This window comes from Acinonyx jubatus, chromosome B1 (assembly GCF_027475565.1).
Source record: "Acinonyx jubatus isolate Ajub_Pintada_27869175 chromosome B1, VMU_Ajub_asm_v1.0, whole genome shotgun sequence".
Classification (NCBI taxonomy): Eukaryota; Metazoa; Chordata; class Mammalia; order Carnivora; family Felidae; genus Acinonyx; species Acinonyx jubatus.
In genome coordinates this window covers 134,215,006-134,239,586 of record NC_069382.1, presented here as the reverse complement: position 1 = coordinate 134,239,586, position 24,581 = coordinate 134,215,006, and the positions used below count along the sequence as shown (strand labels likewise).

The 24,581-nt window shown below is 35.9% G+C and overlaps 1 protein-coding gene across 11 annotated transcripts in view; it reads right to left on the bottom strand.

The window, feature by feature from the left end:
* HELQ (helicase, POLQ like) overlaps positions 1 to 24,581 on the bottom strand; it is a 42,770-nt gene that overhangs the window by 17,818 nt on the left and 371 nt on the right. For 6 of the 11 annotated variants that reach the window (XR_008296254.1, XR_008296255.1, XM_053217165.1 and 3 more), the window contains exons 2-11: positions 22,387 to 23,092; positions 18,468 to 18,646; positions 16,971 to 17,171; positions 16,433 to 16,505; positions 13,861 to 13,958; positions 12,299 to 12,397; positions 10,875 to 11,020; positions 8,299 to 8,538; positions 4,064 to 4,205; positions 3,516 to 3,620 (exon numbers count right to left, since the gene is read on the bottom strand). Coding sequence is in view for 9 of the 11 variants with exons in the window: in XM_053217165.1 (XP_053073140.1) it covers positions 3,516 to 3,620; positions 4,064 to 4,205; positions 8,299 to 8,538; positions 10,875 to 11,020; positions 12,299 to 12,397; positions 13,861 to 13,958; positions 16,433 to 16,505; positions 16,971 to 17,171; positions 18,468 to 18,646; positions 22,387 to 23,092 (1,989 nt within the window). In the remaining 2 variants the exon portion in view is untranslated. Of the gene's footprint in view, positions 1 to 3,515; positions 3,621 to 4,063; positions 4,206 to 8,298; positions 8,539 to 10,874; positions 11,021 to 12,298; positions 12,398 to 13,847; positions 13,959 to 16,432; positions 16,506 to 16,970; positions 17,172 to 18,467; positions 18,647 to 21,550; positions 22,363 to 22,386; positions 23,093 to 24,327; positions 24,574 to 24,581 lie in introns of those variants that run through there. The other 5 variants (XM_027059814.2, XM_053217167.1, XM_053217166.1 and 2 more) reach the window with 5 other exon arrangements.

Here is a 24,581-nt window from a genome sequence, read left to right as displayed (position 1 = left end):
GACTGGGATTGCACTAAATTTATAGACTTTGGGATGTAACATCTGATCAAAACTGAAAATTCCAATTCTTGAATATGGTACCTCTCTCTATTTACTTAGGTCTTGTTTAATTTCTCTCAGCAGTTTTACAGTTTTGAGTATATAGGTCTCACACACAGTAGTTAAATTTATCCCTAAGTGTTGCATGTTTCGGATGCTATTGTAAATGGAGTTGTTTTTCCAATTATTTGTAGTGAGTATACAGATACGATTGAGTTTTGTACACTGACTTTGTATCCTATGACACTGCTGATTACACTCTAGCTTTTTTTGTACATTCCTTTGGGTTTTTCTTGAACCTACGATCAGCAAATAAGACAGTTTTACTTCTTGCTTTCTAATCTATGTACCCTTGTTTTTCTTCTGTCTTGTACTGGCTATGATTTCTGATATATCCTGAAAAGCAGTGTGAAAGTAGACCTTTTTTTTTCTTTTCTGATCTTAGAGGGAAAAACATGTAGTCTTTCACCATTAAGTGTGATGTTACCAGCAGTGGTTTTTTGTTGTTGTTGTTGTTGTTGTTTTGTTTTTAAATAAACACCTTTTATTGAGTTGATGATGTTCTCTTCTAATTTGCTGAGTTTTTATCATGAGTGGGTGTTGAATTGTGTCAAAGAAATAATAACATTGAATTTTGAATGTTAAACCAACTTTGCAATACTGGAATAAACTCTGATTGTGTTGCTGTATTACTAATACTTTGATAAGGATTTTTATTATCTATTTTTACTATAAATATGTAGTTTTCTCTTCTTGTAATATATTTGTCTGGTTTTAGTATCAGGATAATGCTGATCTCAAAAGATGAGATGAGCAGTGTTCCCTCTTCCTCTACAAAGGAAGAATATGTGTATGATTGGTATTATTTCTTCCTTAAATGTTTGATAGAGTTTACCAGTGAAGTCAGTTGAGCCTGGAATTTTCTTTGTGGTAAGTTTTAAGTTGTAAATTCAATTTCTTTAATAGATATAGGACTATTTAGACTTTCTGCTGCTACTTCAGTCAATTTCAAAAATTGTGTCTTCCAAGAATTTTCCCATTTCATTTAAATAATTGAACTCATTTTTCAGCATTCAAGGATACAATTATTTCAGGATTATTCATTACTATCCTTTTAATATCTCTAGGATCTTTAGTGATGACCCTCCTTTCATTACTGATATTGGTAATTTATGTGTTCTCTCTTTTCCCTCTGTTATCAAATCAGTCAATAATCTTACTGATCGTTTCAGAGAGCTAGCTTGTGTTTTCATTATTTTTATTCTCCAGTTTGTCTATTTTTTATTTCATTTTTGCTTTTACTAATTATTTCCTTCTTTCTACTTGGGCTTTTTTCCCCCCACGTTCCTAAAGTAAAACGTAGACCCTGAATTTAGATTTTTCTTATATTCTAATAAGCATCTAAAGTTATAAATGTCCTTTTCAGCACTTCTTTGGCTTCATGCCACTAATTTTGGTATATCTGTTTCCATTTTCATTCCATCGTAAATATTTTCTAATTTCCCTTGGAATTTCTACTTTGACCACTGGTCAAGTGTGCTATTTAATCTCCAAATATTTAGGAAATTCCCTGTTATCCTTCTATTATTGCTGGTATACTATAATTGCTTTCATTAGACACAATACTATATTGGATTTCAATCCTTTTAAATGTATTGAGACTTGTCTATGATCTCAGAATATGGTCTACATTGGTGAAATATTTCCCACGCACTTGAGAAATATTTCACACACACACACACACACACACACACACACACACACAATGGTACACTGGAAAAAGTACAGGCCAGCATGGCAGGAAACTAAATTATAGTCCCATCTAAACCATAATTCACTGAATGATCTTAGACTACTCACCAGTTTTCTGAGTCTGTTACCTTATCTAATATATAAATGGAATAAGACTTGATGATCTTTATGATCTCTTCCTCCTTTACTAATTCCTTAGCAACCTCCCTATTGTAAGGATTTATTACATTATACATGGATTACTACAATTACTTTTAAACAAGTCTTGCAATACTTCTGCATGCTATTATCCCCATTTTACAGATAAGGCAACTGAGCGAGGTTTACGAGAGAGCTAATACCTTACCCAGGGTAATAAGAGACAGATTTGGGACTGGGACACAGGTATGTGTGATATCAGAGCTCCTGCTCTCAACCACCACACTTTACTAACGCTCCACTGATATGTGACAGTGTCACAACTCTTTAGGCTACTATTTAAGCATGCTCTCCTATCTTCCCCAATTTATAGCACACAATCTGGCCCAACTTTTCCCACCCAACCTTCACCTCTTCAGGATCTGTAGGCCTTCTCTAGAGCTACAGAATCTAGTCTGTTGACTGATACCCCACATCATCTTTAGCTTTCTCATCATTCATTCTATGTTAAGTACCTGGAATGGCTTATTCTTTCCCTCTGCTTATCTACAACTTCTACAACTTCTTCTTTTTTTTTGAGAGAGAGAGAGAGCATGCGAGCAGGGGAGGAGCAGAGAGAGGGAGAGGAGAAAGGGAGAAAGTCTTAAGCAGGCTTCATGGTCAATGTGGAGCTTGATGTGGGGTTTGTGGGGCTTGTGGGGCTCAATCTCAGGACTGTGAGATCATGATCTGAACTAAAATTAAGAGTTGGATGCTTAGCCAACTGAGCCACCTAGGTGCCCTGACAACTTCTATCTCCTTCACTACCTAGCACTGATTTCTTTTCTTCCTTATAACCTTTCACTATTCTGAACTGCTAAGGGATATTATAATATTCCACTATTCATCTATAAGGTAATCAAAACTTACGGTATTTTTTTTTTATTAATTATCTTTTGTGTGTTCACCCAAACTGTTTGGGCTAATAAAGATATACTGCATGACAGGTTAAGACCACTGGTTTTGTAGTTAAACAAAGCTGAATTCAAACCCTGGCTTTGCCTCTTTATGGCCATGTGCCCTTAGACACAAAGTTAAAATTTACTTACGAATAACCCTAAAAAAGAATTTTAACTCAAGAGTAACCCTAAAAGAGAGCTAATCTCTAAGAAAAGGAGTGTTTTCCTAGTGTGCCTTTTCTTTTTAAATTTATTGTCTGATAAAGGCTATACTGATCTCACAAATGTTTATAATATCCTAGAATGGTCACAGGACAACAAGTGAACCTTATTCCTCACAAAGGTAGAGATGATGGATTACCCCACATCAGGACCCATGTCTTTACAGCTTCTTATAATCCCCAGAGTCTCCAAAAAGTCTCTCGCTTGTAATGATGCCCAGTTATGATTTGTTGATTTTTCATATTTCATACAACTCAAAGCATTAAAAATGCACATATAAATCTAGATTCAGATTTAGCATGTCAGGCTGTTCTTCTCCACATTAGATTAGAGGTTAGCATTTTTTTCTACTTTACAGTTCTCATAACTTTTAAATCTCTATTATCTCACATAACAGTAATAAGATTTAAAAATATTGAAAAATACCTTCAAACCAATTAAAGAGAGAAACAAAGTTTGGATTCCCTTAGTGAATTCTTGAACAAGATGGCTATAACAGTTTTCCAATGGTCTGCTTATTAACTCCAATACCTACAAAAGTTAAAGCAATATTATGTTTTGTGTTATTATAAAAAAATAAAGTGTTCTATATAAAATTTTCTATTTTGCATAGATCTTGTAAAAGCAGGGGGAATTTAAAGACATAAAAACAAACAAATAAGAATTTAGCGGGTGTTTTCATGAAAATGGAAGAAAGATAAATAGGGAAAATACTTTTTATTGCTTGCCTGAAATACAAAAGTATTCAAACTACTTGTTCTAGTTCTTAATCAGAGAGGAGAAAGAAACACTATTTAAATAAATATTAATAAATTTTAATATTTTATGATATATTAATATTTTATATAATATTTAATATTATAAATATTAATAAAAGTAATAAATTTTTAAAGGATGATATATATCATAAAAGAGCTACAATCAAAGACCAAAATGAGACAAAATGATTAACCACCAACTGGATTGATTATTACCTGTTGCTTGTCTTTTTCTTGCAGTATAAGGATACTCTCCCCAATAGAATCTATCCCAGCACGGCCAGCTCGGCCAATCATCTGTTTATATTGGTTCCTCTTTAAAAACTCCTTGGCAACATAGGGAGCTCTTAAAATAACTCTATGGAATTGATAATATCAATTAAAAGCGATACTCCATCTATGATAATAGCATCTATCTTTTAAATTCTGTATTATTTATCTGGTATTAAATTTAATGACATGTTAACTCAAAATAATAAGTGACTACTATTTACCAAGAACCTGTGATGTCCTAGATTCTTTATATACATTATCAGTAATTCTTACAAAATTCTTGGTAATAATATTCTTTATTATTTTATTTTATCTTATTTTTTTACAAAGGGACTAACTGAAGCACAGACAAGCTAAGTGGATTACCTCAACCCACAAAACTAGTAATTACCAGAACTATGGTCTGAACATGTTGGCCTAGCTACAAAGCTTATGACCGTCACTAGAACAACAGTCTCCAAAGATTTTTGATTCTATACTTCATAAATGAAAAATCTGACCATGCACTATGAACATATTCCTGCTTATGTATGTATGTATATATTTATATTACTGTCAACTATATAAAATTACAAGTTTCAACCGTTTTTGATGTACAAATATGGTACTTTCAATCCTGCTCATGTATATAAAAGTCTGTAGCTAGTTTTCCTGCTCAAAAGTGAGAGGAAACCTGTCATTTATCTACTAACCAACCTACTCTTTTATTTATAAATCTCTATGGACAGCCAAGATTATAAACACTTGAAGAAAACTAAGGACATAAAAGAAAGACAAGAATATGCAGAAACAGGGAACAGAAAGAATTCTTAAAAATTCTGATCAGTATTCGCAGAAAATTCTAGAGGGTATTATATTCACAATATGAGAACAGACTATTATAAATGAAGAGCAATAAGAGAAGATAGTTCTTGGAAATTAAGAAACAATTTTAAATTCATTAAAAAATTCAAAGACGGACTTAATAATGAATGAACACAGTTAATGGGATACAATAAAAAACTGATCTTGTCACATAGAAGTAAAGTTGAAGAAATCACATAGCTCATACAGACTGAAAACTGTGTAAGAAAACTTGAGAGATTTGAAAGCCCAATCTACCAGGCTTCAACCCTGTCCAAGGGAAGTTACAAAAACAGAGAACAGAGATAATGGAAAAAAAAGAAAAAGCCAAACAAAAAGTAAGATGAAGGCATAAAACTTTTTTGGGGGGTAAGGGGGGAGAGGGTGCAAGTGAGTCAGGGGCAGAGAGAGAGAGAATCCCACGAGAGGCAGAGAGAAAGAGAGAGAGAGAGAGAGAAGCGGGGCTCACCTGGGGCTCCTGTTTCTGTTTCTTTTTTTTTTTTTTAATTTGAAGTGGGGCTCATGCTCACCTGATGCAGCACGCATGCTCACCCAAAGCAGGGCATGAGCTCACCTGATGTGGGACTCGAACTCACCAACTGTGAGATCATGACCTGAGTCAAAGTCAGATGCTTAATGACTGAGCCACCAGGTGCTGGAGGCATAAAAGGCATAAAACTTTAGACTGAAAGCATTTTCCCAAGTGCTAAGACCTATGAATAAAAAGTAGCTAAACTGGGATGGTTGGGATTAAGAATTAAATTTCCAGGGTTTCAAACCTTGGTTTTTGAAACTCATTTGTTGGCATGAAGTTGGGTACATTATTTAATTGTTCAGTGTCTCAGTTTTCTGTTCTATAAAATGTGGACAATAAAATATAACCTTCTTCACAGAGTTGTCATGAAGCTCTATTAAGTCAATGCATGTAAAGCTGTTATGACACAGGGAAGGGAGTATAATAGCTGCAATTATAATTATACACTATGATGAAATTTTAAGGTAACAGAGAAAAATCTAAGTTTCTGGAGAGGAAAAAACAAACCTATGCAAAAACAAAAATGGGCAACAGTGGCTCCTAAAAGACATGGAACAATACTACAAAGTCCCCAAAGGGAAAAAATTGAAACTAGAATTCTTTTCCTAGCAAGATGTTCAAGTGTGAAGCTAAAATAAAAACACCTTCAGCTATAAAAAGACTCAAAAATTTCTACCCCCCAATCTAGCATTTAAAAAATAATTGCTCAGCAGTCAGAGAAAGACAAATATCATATGACTTCACTCATATGAGGACTTTAAGACACAGGGCAGATGAACATAAGGGAAGGGGAGCAAAAATAATATAAAAACATAGAGGGGGACAAAACATAAGAGACTATCAAGTATGGAGAACAAACAGAGGGTTACTGGAGGGGTTGTGGGACGGGCGATGGGCTACATGGGTGAGGGGCATTAGGGAATCTACTCCTGAAATCATGGTTGCACTATATGCTAACTAATTTGGATGTAAATTTAAAAAATAAAATTAAAAAACGAAGAAGATAAGAAGTCTGCCTGTAAGGAAAAATAAAAGAATGAAAGTAAAAGACAAGAAAGAAAGAAAGAAAGAAAGAAAGAAAGAAAGAAAGAAAGAAAGAAAGAAAGAAAGAAAGAAAGAAAGAAAAATTACTCAGGAGGTGCCTGGGTGACTCAGTCAGTTAAGCATCTGACTTCAGCTCAGGTTACAATCTCGTGGTTCATGAGTTTGAGCCCCTGCGTCAGGCAGTGTGCTGACAGCTCAGAGTTTGGAGCCTGCTTTGGATTCTGTGTTTCCCTATCTCTCTACTCCTCCCTAACTCACGTGTGTGCATGTGGATGTGCTCTCTCTCTCTCCCAAAAATAAATAAACATTAAAAAAAATATTACTCAGGGCACCTAGGTGGCTCAGCAGGTTAAGCATCAGGCTCTTGATTTCAGCTCAGGTCATAAAATCATAGTAGTGAGATTGAGCCCCACTTTGGGCCCAGCACTGACAGCGTGGAGCCTGCTTGGGATTCTCTATCTCCCTCTCTCTCTGCCCCTCCCCTGAACTCTCTCTCTCACTCAAAATAAATAAACTTAAAAAAAAATTAACTACTCAAGGATGGCAAAATTAAAAGTAAACCACAGAAGGAATATGTGAGATATGAGGTAGTGGTAAACAAAAAACAAGTATAATTCATAGGATAGTTTGAATAATTATGGACTATAAGATGAAAGAAAATTAAAAATCTGAAACTAAAACTTTAGGAAGCTGCAACATACATGAGGCAGTATAGGAGAATATACAAATGCTAAGACTTGTTATCTTCAGGAGAGGACAAAGTTCTTGATTAAATCTAAAATGGCAGAAAAGCATGTTTGATTATAACTTAAAATTTTAAGAGTAACAACTGGAAATAAGAGAAATAGGATATATAATTTCATTTTAATTCTCCAATTATCTGAAAAAAGGAAAATTTAATCAGTGACAGAGGTTGAAAATAAAAGAATGGAAAAAGATAAACTCGGCAAAGAAAATGTAGTCAGAGTGTTCAAAGTAAAATCACTCAATGAGAAAAACAAGGACCTATTATATTGATAAAAGGTATGATTCAACAATAAGATATTTGAAGTAAATCTTTGTATACTTCAACAGTTTTGAAATACAAAGTAAAAACTTCTAGCAATGCAAAAAGGAGAAATTGGCAACTCTGTAATAACAGTGGGAGACTAACACAGCTCTCTGAAATCCACCCATCAAAGAATCACAAATAGAAAACAGAGGAGCTGGTAACAAGATTAACTGTGGTCTCATGGAGATGTCCAAAACTGCATACCCAACAGGAAATACCTGTATTTGAAAAAATGTCACAAAGTTTAAAGTCACAAATTATAAAGATCATAAGTCAATTATACAGGCCTATAGCTTTGGTAGTAACTGAAAAGATAATCAAAGACTTACTCTAAAAAGATACTAGACTCAGAAGTCTTTATGGATGAGTTCTCTAAGCTGTCAATGAAATCCCTATGTTAAATACACTCTTTCAGATCATAAAAATGGTAGAAAGCTTGCCAATTGTTTACAACTAAAAAAATAAACCTTGATGTCAAAACCAGATAGGGAGAGCACCAAAGAAAGAAATTCTAATACCAGGAAATCTACTAAAGTTATTTTTCATCAAAATAAAGGAAATAAACCACACAATTAACTCAGCAAATGAGGGAAAACAATTTGATAAATTCTCACCCACTACCGAGAAAGAACAAAACAACAGAACTCCTGGCAAGCTAAGAATTAAAAAGTTTCAAGCCCGGCCAATAGTTTCTGTGTGTCTTACCTTCGAGCTGGTAGATTAACGCCTGCTGCGAGGGTGGATGTGCAGGTAAAAAGGCACAGAACTCCCGTGGAATAGGCCTCTTCCAAGAGTTTCCTTTCATCACTTGTTAAACCACTGTGGTGATAAGCAACCCCAAAAGGGATGGTGCGCTTTAAAACAGGACACAAGTTGCCACTGCTGACATTCTTCAAGTTTTTAATCACCTCATGTTTTTCTTCCTCCCTGTGTTTCAGATACTCCCTAGGAAAAACGATCTGTTAGAAATATGAACCCTTGATCTTACGGGAACAAAGTGCCTACTGGTTTAACTTTAGTAGATGCGTGTAAAAGTTCTTTATTAAAAAAGATATTGCTTTCATTAATAGAAGTACATAAGATGTTCTTAGAATTCTGATTCTGAGTTCATCAATTATGAGCCACTCTCAATCTTTTTGTATATCACAGAGTCCTATGAAAATATGATTAAGACTAAGGAAAAGAAACATAAAATAAACATCAAACATAACACTTTGCTTATAAGTTCATGGACTTGCTGAAGTTCATTCCTGTATTGCCTATGAAGGCAGGTTAAGACACTTGCTGTAGATGTTACAATTAGTTTTTTCATTAGAACATACATTTTTATTGGCTTTTTAAAGAAATTTTAAGTCATTTGCTTCTGTGAAGATGGAAACATATTTGTTATCAAATCATATGTACTTATGTAAAACACCAATGGTCTAAACACTAGCATTTTAGAAGCTTCAATAATATCCCACAATGTCTCTGCATCTAAGAGTACCTATTATTTTAAACAGACATAGAGCCAGATTCTACCGCCCAGGGGATTTCATTACACCAGTTTCCCATGACACTTATGATAAGGAGGAACATAATTAAGATACAAGTGGATATCACAGGACTCTCAAGAAATCACATTTTTTAAAAAGTTTTTTTTTTCAATGTTTATTTATGTTTGAGAGAGGGAGGTTGTAAGCTGGGGAGGAGCAGAGAGAGAGAGAGAGAGAGAGAGAGAGAGAGAGAGAGAGAGAGGCAGAGGTCAGTCAGCACAGAGCCCGATGCAGGGCTCGAACTCATGAACTATAAGATCATAACCTGAGCTGAAGTCACACGCTTAATGGACTGAGCCATCCAGACACCCCTCAAGAAATCATGTTTTAAAGATACTCATTTAGAACCCATTTAGCTCTAGATTTACTTTATCTACATATAAATTACAGAATAAAGAAAGTATGCTCAAAACATGATTCACCATTTCTTAATCAAGAGCCACAAAAAGGGGTACTGAACTATACTCAGAACATTCAGCTTATGAAAGCAGCAAGTAATATGCAAAATATATTTTAGAGGAAGTTTTCTTTCAGACGATGTTAAGTCCTATCTCTTTTAGAAGGTATCAAGTATCTACTATAATTCATTAACTAAGGATTCTAGAAAACCAAATTTTTAAGTGCTTCAGTGTTAAACACCAACATTTATGTCCCAAAAAACCTATTATCACCAAAAGCAAAATAAATCAAGGGTAAAATTAGTAAGTCTCATGTCTCCCAGGAAATGTCAGTCTCTAATAAATTTCCATATCGCTTAGCTGGTGCTATATTCCCTTATTCTATGAAAACAAATGATTTACTGAGACTACCTCAATGATAATTTAATTTCTTTAGGTTTTTATAATCAACATCATCATTGTAAAGGCAGACTATTAGTTACCAAAATGGGAAACTCCTTGACTTTATCCTAAACATCTACATCATTGTGCTGGTCAGTAAATTAACTATATTAGACCAATCCATGACAGTAGGACTGGATGGGGAGGTGAGGGCTGAATTAGAATCCATAACTATATACAGCACTGGCTAAGGGGCAAAAAAGAAGTCTGAAAAATACGATAAAACTACACATGGGACAAAGATACAGAAAAAAACGGAATTGTTCATACTTAAAGTCACTTTATACCCATTGCTATGAGTATAAAAGAACCAATATTAAAATACTATAAAGTTACAAGCTAACAAATTTCTTAATTACTTAAGAAATTCAATTCAAATTCAAATTTATTTACTTTAGTGTAAAGTTTACTAAGAAAACTAAGGCAACAGTATTTAATTAAAGAGAAGGTTAAGTTGAAGATATGATTCATATCCACAGTGATTAGTGCCTGGGCCTCTGACTACAATAGCCAGTGGGTGAACTTGCTGCAGGTTGAACTTGCCTGGAAAGTTTTACAAAATCCTGATACCTGGGCCCCACCTGCAGAGATTCTGATTTTCTGGGATGTAACCTGGGCACTGAGATTTTTAAAAGCCCTTGAGAGGATGCATTTGCAGTCAAGGTTGAGAATCATTGATCTAAAACCATTATATCAGTCAGCATTCTCTTCCATGTAACCTTAGAATTCTTTGCCTATTTCACATATACGAATCTCACAGTTAAACTTTCTTCAAGGTTAGAACCTTTAAAATCGACTGTAGTTATGATGTTCTACAAGAAATAACCAGTGCTTGTTGAATAAACAGAATATATAGCATGTAAATCATGATAAAATAAAACAGAATATTTTTTAAAGATTAACATACTTGCTTAAAAATTTGCATATCATTTCTGCTACGTTTTCACAGTTCTTCTTAGTGGGACAAAAAACTAAGCAGGAATAATTGGGAATAACTTCTGTCACCAATGCTACCAAATGATCAGGATCCATCTTTTTCAGAGTATCAGAATACTGTACAACGAGATGCAGGAACAAGGTAGTTAGCAACCATGAAAACCTGTCATTTTACCAGTGTGCTTTGAAAGGTAAGTAAACCATCCTTAATTTTGAAGTTCTCATTTAATAAATCTGATCCTTTAAAAGAAAAGAAGAGACCCAGATTAAATTTTAAAACGTTAAGTCCCACTTTTAGGTTATTAGGGCTTTGTTAGGCATATTTAGTTTTAAATTACAGAAATGAAAATAGTAAATGTTTTAATAACCCCACTGCATGTTCAGCTCCACTGGAGCAAAACAAAAAGTCCACAGAGAGAAACACAGATTGAGCCTAATAATGATCAAAGGACCATATAGATAAGATATGCCTTTTACTAACAGTTTTCAAAAACACAGATTCAATCACATTACAGGATATATTTTCAGAAATAAAAAATGTATTCATCAAGTAGACATAAGGAATTCAACATAGAGAAAAATATAAAATTATTTAAAAATCTCACTTCCTTCAACTTTATTAAAAACTAAGATACAGATTTAGAATATACCTTTATGGAATTCTAAACTATTGTAAAATCCCTTTCTTCTCTTTTTAATATACTTTACATAAGTCACAAAACATTAACATAGTAGACATTAACATTTTATATACAATATCTGAACTACATAGCCCACAAAAGTTTCTTCTTGTTTTGTGCTTGTTACTGAATGAATAAACATTTAAGGGAGAGGTCTCCAGATTTTCTTGGTTCATGGAGCCACAGGGCCAAAAGAAATACCTAACAGTTTTGTTTATTAGGTATTTAGGTGCAAACAACTGAAGTACATATTTCCTCACAATTTCGTAGCCATTTGAATAAATAATACACATCAGTTGAGTGAAAAAGATACTGTTATTTCATTTTTAACCATAATAGCTAACGAACAGGATGTGCGCACAACTGAGCACCCCATAGTCTTCCAAATCTTAGAATCAGATTGGACCTGGCTACTCTTTTTCCTGTCCCACGTTGACTGTCACACAGTATTTGTTTACAGTAACTACAAAAAACAAACAAAAAAAACTTCACTAAGATATAATATCATAGAAAGGAATACAGTGTGATCTAATGTTAAAACTGGAAACTACCTCAAAGTGGTAGTTTGTATGGTGTCCAACAGATGTCAAGCATCCACTGTTTCTCTCAAAAATCTAAACTATCCTACGGCACCCATGTGAATCTTATGTGGTGCCCCAGGGCACCTAGGCACAAAGCTTGGGAACCTCGTATTCAAGGGATATTAAAATGTTACCTTATAATTCAGTAGACGTGAAAAAGTCATGCCATTCTCAGCTTTGCTGTCAACCTCATATATCACATCATTTATTTTCAAATATTCTTTTAATTCAACCTTGCATTAAAAAGACATTTGCAATTAATACCACATACAAATTCCTCTTTCCAAGTTTAAAATTTTGTGAAGTATGTTGTAAAAAAGGACAGCTATAGAAAAACTGTCGCTTTCCTAAGGTATGCAAAACATGCTTCAATTTAAAAGTTTTTTCTTTACCATTTCTTTGAGTCTCTTTTCCCTTTCAATCAAAGTAGGGATTAATACCCTTAAAGAAATACTTCTGAATTGAATAGCCACTAAAAGGAAACCAGACACTTCTGTTATTTGTTACAAGAAGTATAAATAAGCCAATGTTCACACTCTTTTATTAAGGAGTTATTTGTGTTATTCCTCAAGATCTAAAATTTTCTGTCTCATCAGTCATCAGTTTTAATTCTACATACCACCATATTCTCTTTAAGTATTTGTAGACAAAAGATGTTTATGAATACAGTTCATTGCATTTTTAAAAGAAGAGTGTCTAATTTGACTATTAAGGTCAGCCAAGTGTCTCGAAAATTCTCTTTGATGCAAATGTAAAAACATCAAATTTTAAAATTAAAGTTGGCGATTCTCAATAACTATTTTCTGAAAAGCTATTTAGACACTGAATATGCACATGGGTACTGCAGACAGAGCAGATGTTCACTATAAGCTACTTTCAGATAATTAAGAAATATATTTACTTTTTTAAGTCTTTTGGGAATACCATTATTAGGGAGTTTAAATTTAAATCCACATGAAGTCTTAGCTTATTAAAAAAGCATTGTAACTACCAATGCATAAATATATGAAAATATTTTAACTTTTAAGTTAAATGCTTTTATATGCCAATGACTCAAAATATGAATGACTAAATTCTGAGCAAATGAAAGAATTTTTAAGAAGAAGTAGAAAAATAGAATGTATCTGGAAAATTTCATTCAATAAATATTCATTGAAGGCCCATAAGCCAAGTATTGTTGAGGTACTACAGACACGCAAGTGACCCAAGCTAAGATCCTGACCCCATGGAGTTTATGTTCTTTATACACAAACTCTTATTAGCATGCAGCTATGGTGACTGGAATTATACCCCTTCTATGGTATACCTACTCTATGGTATTTTTTATATGGTATGTTAGCTACTTTTCTTCTTTTAAATGATTTGTTTGTTTATTTATTTATTTATTTATTTCTGTGAGAGAGAAGGAGAGAGCACACACACACATGCATGAGTGACGGAGGGGCAGAGAGAGAGACAGAGAGAATCCCATGAGGTGCAAAGAGAGGAGAGATGGAGAGAGAGAGGGAGAGAGAGAGAGGGAGAGAGAGTGTGGATCCAGCTCACCCAAAGTGGGGCTCGAACTCACAAATTGTGAGATCATGTGAGCCAAAGTCATATGCTTAACCGACTGAGCCACCCAGGCGCCCCAGCTACTTTTCTTTCTGAGTAAGATGATATAAAACAAATCCATACAGCGCAAACCTTAGGTACATACTGGTCTAAACTGACTGGTGTAATATTCTGCTTGAAGGAATTCTTGAAGGTCTTCAACATTGTTCAGTGTTGCACTCATGCCAATAATCTGAGTTGCTTCTAAAAAAAAATCCAAAGGATTGAGGAAAATGTGTTATTTAGTGTATCAAAATAGTAATTTCAGCAACCTTTTAAAATTTTTATTTTATTTTTAAAGTTTATTTTTATTTACTTTGAGAGAGAGAGAGAGAGAGAGAGTGCACTGGGGAGGGGCCAGAGAGAGAGGGAGACAGAATCCCAAGAAGGTTCTGCACTGTCACGGCAGAGCCCGATGTGAAGCTTGAACTCATGAACCAAGAGATCATGACCTGAGCCAAAGTCAAGAGTCAGATGCTTAACTGACTGAGCCACCCACGTGCCCTTAGCAACCTCTTTGAGTTCTGTATTCTTCCTGAGTGATCTGGGAAAGGAGGGAGGGAAGGAAGTAAGAAAAATATAAAAATATTACCAGAGTATTATTCTGGCAGTCAAAGACTGAAAACTTTCAGGTATCTTGACAGCTACTATTTGGAATTTTACAGAATCTCACACTTGTCAAAAAGTCAGATCTTTATCAAGAACTTCTAAACAACAATAATGAGTATAAATATGCTTGTTGCTGACAATCTGGACCATTGTTAGGAAGAGTTATGACATGGTCCACAGGTATGGCTACAGGCAGATGAATAACGTAGGATGTGGGGCTGAGTAGGTCTTGAACTCTTGTCATATAAAGCTCTTTATGGGATCTTGCTATCAGGTTGACAATTTTTTTTTTTTTTTTAAATAAAGGTGGAGTGAAACTCATGTGGCTGCATGTCCTAGGCAGTATAAAATGGCTGCTTGCCATAGGAAAGCAACTCCGTCAGGCAGGTTTTATGACTATCATCCATTTTTAAAAATTTTTTTATCATTGAAATATAGCTGACATACAGTGTTATATTAGTATCAGGTGTATAACACAGTGATCGACAATTCAGTACATTATACAATGTTCACCACGGTAAGTGTAGCTACCATCTGTCATTATCATGGACTATCTTCCCTATGCTGTACTTTTCAACCTCATGACTTGTTTATAACTGTAAAGTTTGTACCTTCACTTATTTCACCCATCCCATTATCAACTATTTTTGGTGCATAAGGAAACAGAGGCACAGTTAATATAACTTGCTCAAGGCCACATGTGTCATTAAAAGTGAGTCAGGATTTTATTCCAGCTCCAGAGTCTGTCCTCAGCCGTGTGGTAACCCATGATCCCCTATACAGACAGACAGTAGGGAAATCAAGAGAGAATGTTTCAGCACCTAAAAGAAAAAGGAATGATAAACAACCAAATGCTGAAGAAAAATAAGACAAGGACAGTCAGTATGCACTGGATTTGACAAGCAGGTGACGATTTGTCTCTCTTCCTCTGCTTTATATTTTTCCATGGAATTTGTCACCATCTGATACACCATATGTTTTCTTCTTTATCCGTTTACTGTCTGCTCACTTTCACTAAAACAGGTTCAGTGAAGGCTGGGACTCTGTGTTATTCACTGCTAGAGCCTTAACACTTAAAATAGTGTCTGGCACAAAGTAGGAACTCAGTAATTGTTTTTAATGAATGATTATAAAGTGGTGCAACCTGCCTAAATAATATTGCTATCAAAAATTGTAAAATAATTCTTAATATTTGACCTTTATAATTAATCACTTTTCCATATATTAGCTCTTGCAATATATAATTTAATAAGTCATTGCAACAGCACATCTATGAATAGGAAAGAAGACATTTAGAATAAATATTTCATATACATTGAAAGACTATTTGATGTTGCAAATAGCTCCTTAAAGTGACTACTTACATTCACTGGTCTGATGATGAGGATACTGATGGTGGTGGCAACAACAAACGTTTATCAAGTGCTATGTGCTAGGTAATTATTGAATGCTTTACCTGGTTAACTCATATAATCTTCACAACGATCCCATCAGGGTGGAACCATTATCCCCATTTTACAGATGAAGAAATAGGTTGAGTCACACGACTAAGTACACACAACTAGTAAGTGGAACAAGATGTCCTCAAACGTTAATTTCCTTCATATTCACAGCTCTACTCATATACTGTTTCCTCCAACAAAAGTTTATTAAGTTTACTTTAGAAGTAAAAAAATCTAAGGGGCGCCTGGGTGGCTTAGTTGGTTGAGCATCTGACTCTTGATTTCGACTCAGGTCATGATATCGCGGTTCGTGGGTTTGGGCCTGCGTTGGGCCTGCTGACAGAGCGAAGCCTGTTTGGGATTCTCTCTTTCCCTGTCTCTCTGCCCCTCCCCCATTCATTCTCATTCTCTCTCTCTCTCTCTCTCTCTTTCTCTCAAAATAAGTAGATTTAGAAAAAAGAAAGAAGTAAAACTAATGCAGAATGAAAAACTTAAAAAAAAAGGAAAGAAGTAAAAAGCTAATGCAGAATGCTTGAGTATCTTATTCTGTTACATAATCTAACTAATGACACAAGTCTTTCACAGGCTTCCTGAGTATAAATCAATTCTATTTGAAAAAATACTTACTGCTAGTGTAGAGGACTTTTGCTAGGGTCATTTCCAGTATAGCCCCACGGCTTCCTTCACCAATCATGTGTAACTTTGAGATTTAAAAAAAAAATGGGAGAAAAGTAAATTTGCATATGCCTACATAGAACACGCATGTATTTATATGAAATCAAGTAATCTTTGCTTTAGAATTCTTAAGCATTTTGGATATAGCAATTAGAGTACACATGCATTGTACCACTGATATTTTATGTTAATGAGGCTTGGGGGCAACATCCTGACACACCTGGAAATTGATAAGCATCATTATAAAATTGAATATACACATACACATATATTCACTCTTCAAAAAACACAACATAAAACCGAATTTAAGATTACTAAGCATGAAATGTATTCATCTGTATTGTCTACATATTAAAATAAATTACTTATCCTCATAGAGGTACTAAGTGGACCCACATAATAATACATGTTGATATTAATTAATTAGTAATAAAATATAATTATTCAACAATTATTCATAAAATGATAAACTATAAAAGCAGTTACTAACCTCATCTACAACAACCAGACCCAGACTGCCAATCCTTCCGGTTTCAATCAAGGAGTTCACCAGACTATGTCCTTTTTCAATAGTGGCAATATAGAGAGATTTTTTTTCCCTTCTTTTAATTGGGGGAAACTTTCCTTTGCTTCCAGCATATTCTTCAACAAAGAAACCCAGTTCTATACCAAAACTTGACAAACCTGAAATCTAGAATATCAGTTAAAATAAGCAAAAAATTAGATAATTAACTCAATTATTAAGAGCTCATGTCTATTTTTTTAAAATCTAAAATAGTACATAATACCAATGAATGAGAACAAAGTCACAGATAAAACACATATATCTAAGAAATGTCATAATTCACGTGTGGCTCTTTGCAAAATGAATGCAACTTTTACATTACATAATCAATGTGAAAATAAATTTCAAATGTTTCCTCTTGATGTAAAAAAAATCAGCATAAGTCACCTATTTTGATAAAATAATCGATTACTTTCTGCTTGAAGAGGCAGGCTAAATAGCGTAAAAAACATAACGTAAACAACATAACGTAAAAAACATTTTTTTAAATATTTATTTATTTTTGAGAGACAGAGACAGAGCACAAGATGGGGAGGGGCAGAGAGGGAGACACAGAATCCAAAGCAGGCTCCAGGTTCTGAGCTGTCAGTACAGAGCCCGATGTGGGGCTCGAACCCACAAACTGTGAGATCGTGACCTGAGCTGAAGTCATTCGCTTAACCAACTGAGCTACCCAGGAGCCCCTCAATGGAATTTTTAAAATGGAATTTAATCCACCAGTTTAGAAAAAAAATAAAATTCTTCTTTTAAGAGGCAATTAGTATTAGAAAAGACTTTTGGTAGGTTCTACATACTGCTTTGCACATCCCCAAAATATTAATTCTCCATCATTAATAGCAATACCTCTTCTTAGTCAATAAAAAGTTGATGGGGCGCCTGGGTGGCTCAGTCGGTTGAGCGTCCGACTTCAGCTCAGGTCACGATCTCGCGGTGCGTGAGTTCGAGCCCCGCGTCGGGCTCTGGGCTGATGGCTCAGAGCCTGCAGCCTGCTTCCGATTCTGCGTCTTCCCCTCTCTCTGCCCCTCCCCCGTTCATGCTCTGTCTCTCTCTGTCTCAAAAATAAGTAAAACGTTAAAAAAAAAAAATTAAAAAAAAAAAAAGTTGTTACAGGAATGCCTGGGTGGCTCAGTTGGTTAAGTGTCCAACTTCAGCTCAGGCCATGATCTCATGGTTTGTGAGTTCAAGCCCTGCATTGGGCTCTGTGCTGACAGCTTGGAGCCTGGAGCCTGCTTAGGATTCTGTGTCTCCCTCTTTCTCTCTCTCTCTGCCCCTTACCTGTCTGTTCTCCCTCTCCCTCTCCCTCTCTCTCTCTCAAAAATAAATAAATAAACTTTAAAAAAATAGTTGTTACATTTATGGTACCTTTTTTATCTTAGTATGAAAATGTTAACAAATACTGCTTGTTAAAAAAAAAAATCGCACCTTTTCTTGGACAATTGCCACATATGGTAGGATCATTAGAACATCTCTCCGCCGGCAAAGCAGTTCTTGCAGCATTAAAATCTCAGCCACAAGGGTTTTTCCACCACTCGTTGGCAAGGAATATATTAAGTTTTTTCTTTCTTGCACAGAATTCAGTGTTAAGCAAGTATGTTGCCATTCTACAGAATTAAAAAAAAAAGAAAGCATTCCTTTCCCCTTCTACAATTCAGTCTTAAGAAAGTTTTCTAAGAAGGAAAAACCAAATTCCATTCTTTGTATCAATCTCCTCATAATAATAAGTATAATTATACATACTTGTTAAATGTCAAACATCCCTAGTCCTCGATGGGCAAGCCAGTGAGAGTCTAATTCTAATTCAGGCCTGGGCAAAGAAGTGGGTGACTAGGCCACCTATTCGCCAGCTGCACACTTAGGTGTAAGATTCTAACAGAGCAGGTAGTGATCTCGGGTATCACCTGAGCCATCAGAGGAGCTAAAGGACAGTACAAAGATCTGTGTGAATTCTAATGCTTTGCTCTTATGCTCTGCAAGGAGATTGTGTAAGCTTCCCTTTCTCATCTACCCACACAACATCCTAGAGAGAAACAGGGGACGGAGGGGGAAAAAAAACCCATGAGGTTTTATACATGGTTAGAAAGACTATTCAACCGGCTATTATGGAGAGCTGAACTCTGGCCTGAATACCATTTTGAGCTGTAAGAATATTGAAACCACAGGACTAGGATTCTTAACCGGCACATCTAGGAATTCCACAATGTAGCAAGGTGGAATTCACTAAAAGGACCAAATCAGATCCAAAACAAAACTAGAGTTTTGAAAACTAGAGTAACTACTCTCAAGGATAATCTGACAATGTGGACCATCAAAAGTCTTCAAAATGTGCATCAGTACTTTATCACTAGGAAAATGGGCAAAGGATATGAAAAGACATTTCACAGCAGGAAGAAATATGAATGGCTAATATATACGTGAAAAGATGCTCAACTGTTACCTACTCGGTTGGCAAAATAAAATACAAGTAACTACTAAAAACAAATAGCCCCACATATAGAAATTCTGGAGCTGACTGGGGACAAGGAGACATTCTTATGTGTGCCTGATGAGAGCATAAAATACTATAATCTTTTTAGGGGTGCCTGGGGGGCTCAGTCAAGTGTCCAACTCTTGATTTTGGCTCAGGTCATGATCTCACGGTTCGTAGGATCAAGCCCTGCATCAGGGTCTGTGCTGATAGTATAGAGCCTTCTTGGGATACTCTCTCTCCCTCTCCTCTCCAAAATAAATAAATAAATAAATTAAAAAACAACAACAACAACAACCCTACACACTGTCTTTGGTCTAGTAGTATTGCTTCTAGGTCTCTACACCTATAGAAATAAAAACAAGATTATGTGCAAGATGTTCATCATAGCATTACTTATATAAAACAAAGAGCCATCAAAGGGTAAAGGTTGGATAAATTATTGCAATCATATGATATTCTTTACAGCCTGAAAGCAGGTGGTAGACTGATTTATACATGCTCAATATATAATGAAAGATTATAAATGTGTGTTAGACTGTAACTAACCAATTATGTACAGATTATTAGAAAATAATATATACATAGAAAAGTTGTACTTGAATGTATTACATTTTCCAAAAAAAGTTAAATAAAAAAAGGTGACTACTAATAGGATATATTGCAAAGCTTTAAAAAGTTACATCTGAATAACAGCCAAATGACTAATTTCTTACATTTTGGTGATTCCCAAATATTTGCAAATGACTTCTTTTCACTTTACAAATATTTCAAAAGGGGGACCTGGGTGGCTCAGTCAGTTAAGTGTCTGACTCTTGATTTTGGGTCAGGTCATGATCTCACGGTTCATGAGTTCAAGCCCCATGTCTGTGCCAACAGCATGGAGCCTGCTTGGGATTCTGTCTCCCTTTTCCTGTCTATCCCTCCCTTCTCCCCTTCCTCCCTCCCTTCTCCCCATCAAAATAAATAAACATTTAAGAGTAAAAATATTTCAAAAATACTTAAATGCTTATGTTTAATATTTAATACTTACATATTAAAAATATTTCAGGCTGGTATTACCCATTATATATGAAACTGTAGGTATCTGTGCAAAAATACAACTTGACCATATCCGCTCTTCATCCAACTCAGATTTTTTTAAAGTATAAAATGACCAAAATAACAAATACTTAGCAATATCACTTATCTTCACCCATTAAAAAATGATTAACTTAGTTCTCAACATTTATGGAAAACCCATTAAGCATGCAATTCTATGATAAAGAGGCAAAAAAAATAATAACAGTGTAAGGTTGAGGTTCTCAAGCTCAGTGGTTCTAACTTTTGGCACACCAGGATCCACTGGAGGGCTTGTTAAAGCCAATTGCCAGGCCACACCCCCAGAGGTTGATTCAGTAGGTCTAGAGTGGAGCTTGAGAATACTTATTTCAATGAGTTTCCAGGTGCTGCTGCTGCTGCTGTCCAACAATTACACTTTCAAAACCACTACTTTAGCTCAATGAGAAGTGACACACATATTTACGCTTTAAATTGGTCATGTCATCGAACCAGATCGATAAGCAAAAAGAGCTTTAAAAACTTGTTATTTACTCAAGTTCTTACTTAGAAGCTACCAACATAACGATTGACAGTCATTACCCAAGTCTCATTTCGCATGTCCTTGATGCAGAACATAGCTTGCAAAACAACCACGATTGTTACTTACTTTTTAATAGACCAGGAACTAAGGCTCAGAGTGCAAAACTTGTGTTTAAGTGACAGGATCAGAATTCACAACTAGGCTGACAAGCCCCAGCAGTTGAGAACCAACCGGAGCCTACCAGGCACAGCGGTAGTTAATTAAGAAAAAGAGGAGTCAGGGATAGCCCTGTCCTCAGAGAACTCGCTCTGGCAGAAGATGCGGATTAAACAAAGAACAAGGAGGTAGGAGAAAAGCAGAGGGAAGAAAGTGAACGCCTGCTTCAAGGGCAATACACACCTTTAGCTCTTTAACTGCAAACCTCACAATTTAGAATTTATTAGACCCTTTTAGTCTTACATTAGACTTTGTGTCCTTTCTCCACCTGGTTGTCTTCTCCCTGAGATGAGAACCGTGTTTTCATATGGTTCGTAAGGTACTAACACAGGAGTTTCAGAAACACTTATGAAGTGATTGGTTGATAGGCTCATCTTTTGAGGATGGCAGCAACCGTCCCTTCTTTGTCTAAAGTGGCACATATCTGAAATATATGCAAAGACCCAGGATTTCTGAAAAACATTACAACATTTATTGTTATTAATACTATCTCTTTGCACTTAACTCTTAACTTCAGCTGTCTTCAGAGATGTTTAGTTTTAATCAGTGGTATTACTAATATTGATGCTGTCACTCAAGACGTGAGTAGTAAAAGGAATTTCAAGTTCTGGTAGAGAAGACAGAGCCAGCCAAGGAAACACCAGCTAAGAAAACTGAGAAGCAACTAGACGATCAGAGATAAAAACAGGAGTGGAATGTCAAGAAGTCAAGAAGTCCGTGTTTCAAGGGTCTGGTTAATGGTGTCTGGTAAGCTACTAAGAAGTTAGAAAGAACTAAAAGTATTGGATTTAGACACCCTAGTCATATCTCAAGTGAGAGCACAGAACCCAGAGTTGGAGTGGGCTGAGAATTGTGAGGTGAGGAAAGGAAGACAGCAAAGATAACAGATTTGAGAAGTGTGACCATGAAGGGAAGAGGTTCAGTAGCAGCAGGATAGGAATGGAAGGCTTGAGAGAACTGATATTTTGATTCATCTTAAGATGAGATATGTGACCACGGGAGCATCTGCTTTCTACTGATTTGCACAAGTATTATGGTAATTATGGTAAATGTTTTTTCATTTCAGCAAAAAGCATTACCATATAATTTTCCAATTCCCTTGAACTGAACATAAAGGTCTCTCACTTTGCTGGGTAATGAATAAAAAGGACCAAGGTCATCTGATGATGACTCAATTGTTTTCTTGGCAACATTAATCTCCTCAGATAGGAGAGTCTCTTTGAGTTGTTTAGTCTTAGAAAATATTGGTGTTTGGGCCTTGGCATTTCCAGTCATGGCACTTTTTAGATGTTCTTTAAGACTTTTTCTTCTATTCTCCTCTGAGCTAGTTCTGACTTTAGAAGAGGGATCATCAGTTTGCTGGTGTTGTTCTATGCTATTCTGGGGTAATTCCTCATTCACAGTCTTGTGGGAGGAGGAATTGCAATCCCTTTCTTTGGTAGACTGATCGCCCAAATCACTTGAAGAATTTTCAAAGTATAAAACCTGGGAGGAAGGTATATCATACAAAAGATCAGGTTCAGGTTCAATACAGACATCTTCCTGCCTACTCTGGTTCTTTGTGTGCTCATCCATTTTTAATTCAGTAAAGTTGTCTATGGTAGTAACGCTGAGTTTGTTGTGTTTGTCGCTTTCTGAACAAAGATCGTCACTGGCAAGGTCTGAGGCATGTCTCCTATGTTCAGGAAGCTGCATATATTGTTCCAGGTCATCAACGTGAGCTAAAAAAGAGTTTTCAGCAAAGCTATCATAGTCACCAAACATATCCTCTTCACTGTCATTATTCTGGAAAGAAAATGAAAAGATTTATGGTCAATTCTAGCTTCACTATAAATAAAAGTTTCAGTCTCAGGCTATACCAAGGTATAATTATATGGATCATAGACCTTAATGTAAATCACCCTATGAAATGAATATTATTGTCTCCATTTTACAGATGAAGAAATGGAAGCCCAGAGTGTGTAAGTGATTTGCCTAAACTGCACTCCTAGTGTATGGTGATACAGGGATCCTGATTTAGTCAGTGCCAAATCCTTAAAGGTAATCCTAAAAAGGTAGCAAGACCAACCGACATCCCTTGAAATGTCATCTCACTAGAAGTTTCTGGTAACTGCACTATCTTTTCCCCTCCCATACTCCAATCTAAGACCAGCTTGTAACAGAACCATGCTTGTTCCACTGGACATTCCAAGGAAATTCTGTTCCCTAGGAATTTGGAATTGAAAGGGAGGGTCTGCATACGGACTTGGGATGATCTACTAAACAGAGGAGATGTAAATTTAGAGGTAGCAGTACAGTGAAGTGATTAAGAAAGCAAGATCGGAAGGGGCACCTGGGTGGCTCAGTCGGTTAAGCTACCGACTTTAGCTCAAGTCATGATCTCATCGTCAGTGAGTTCGAGCCCCGTGTGGAGCTCTGTGCTGACAGCCCAGAGCTGGAGCCTTCTTCAGATTCTCTGTCTGTCTGTCTGTCTCTCTCTCTCTCTGCCCCTCCCCCACTCACTCTCTGTCTTTCAAAAATGAATAAATGTCAAAAAAAAAAAAAAAAGCAAGACCTGAAGTCAGAAACCCAGTTTCTTGGGCGCCTGACTGGCTCAGTCAGTTGAGTGTCTGACTTCCGCTCAGCTCAGGGGTTTGTGGGTTTGACTCCCCAATCCCCCGCATCAGGCTCCCTGCTGTCAGCAAAGAACTCACTTCAGATCCTGTGTCCCACTCTCTCTCTGCCCCTCCCCTGCTCATGTTCTCTCAAAAAAATAAATCAATAAACATTAAGAAAAAATAAGTGTTTCTTAACTTCTCAGGGCCTGATTAATGTTGTAAAATCAAGATAATGCAAGTAGCTTAAGCTTAACAAAATACCCCGCACATAATGAGTGTGCAATACATGGCAGATTCTATTAGCATAGTAGGAACAGCAGTAACCTGGAAATCTAGATTTGCATCTCAGTCATGCCACTTATTTGCTGCAAGTATGACTTTCATACCTATTTAAAAAAAATGAGGATAGCAAAGCAATAATACCTCACAAATGAGGACTAACAGCGATAACAAAGACGAAGTAAGCAAATGAAGGCTAGTAGATAATTGGTCAATTGTTTGCATCTAAGAAGGGAACTGCCGAAATTTTGAAGTTTCAAATTCCATCACTTCTACAGCTGGTCTCCCAGGGTTCTTTCAGTGGGCATGCACGCTAGGAGACCTGGGTTTACATCATCGCTCCAAAAGTGGACAATGAGACCAGGACCTTGGGGAATTTGAGAGCTGAGGCGGTTGTA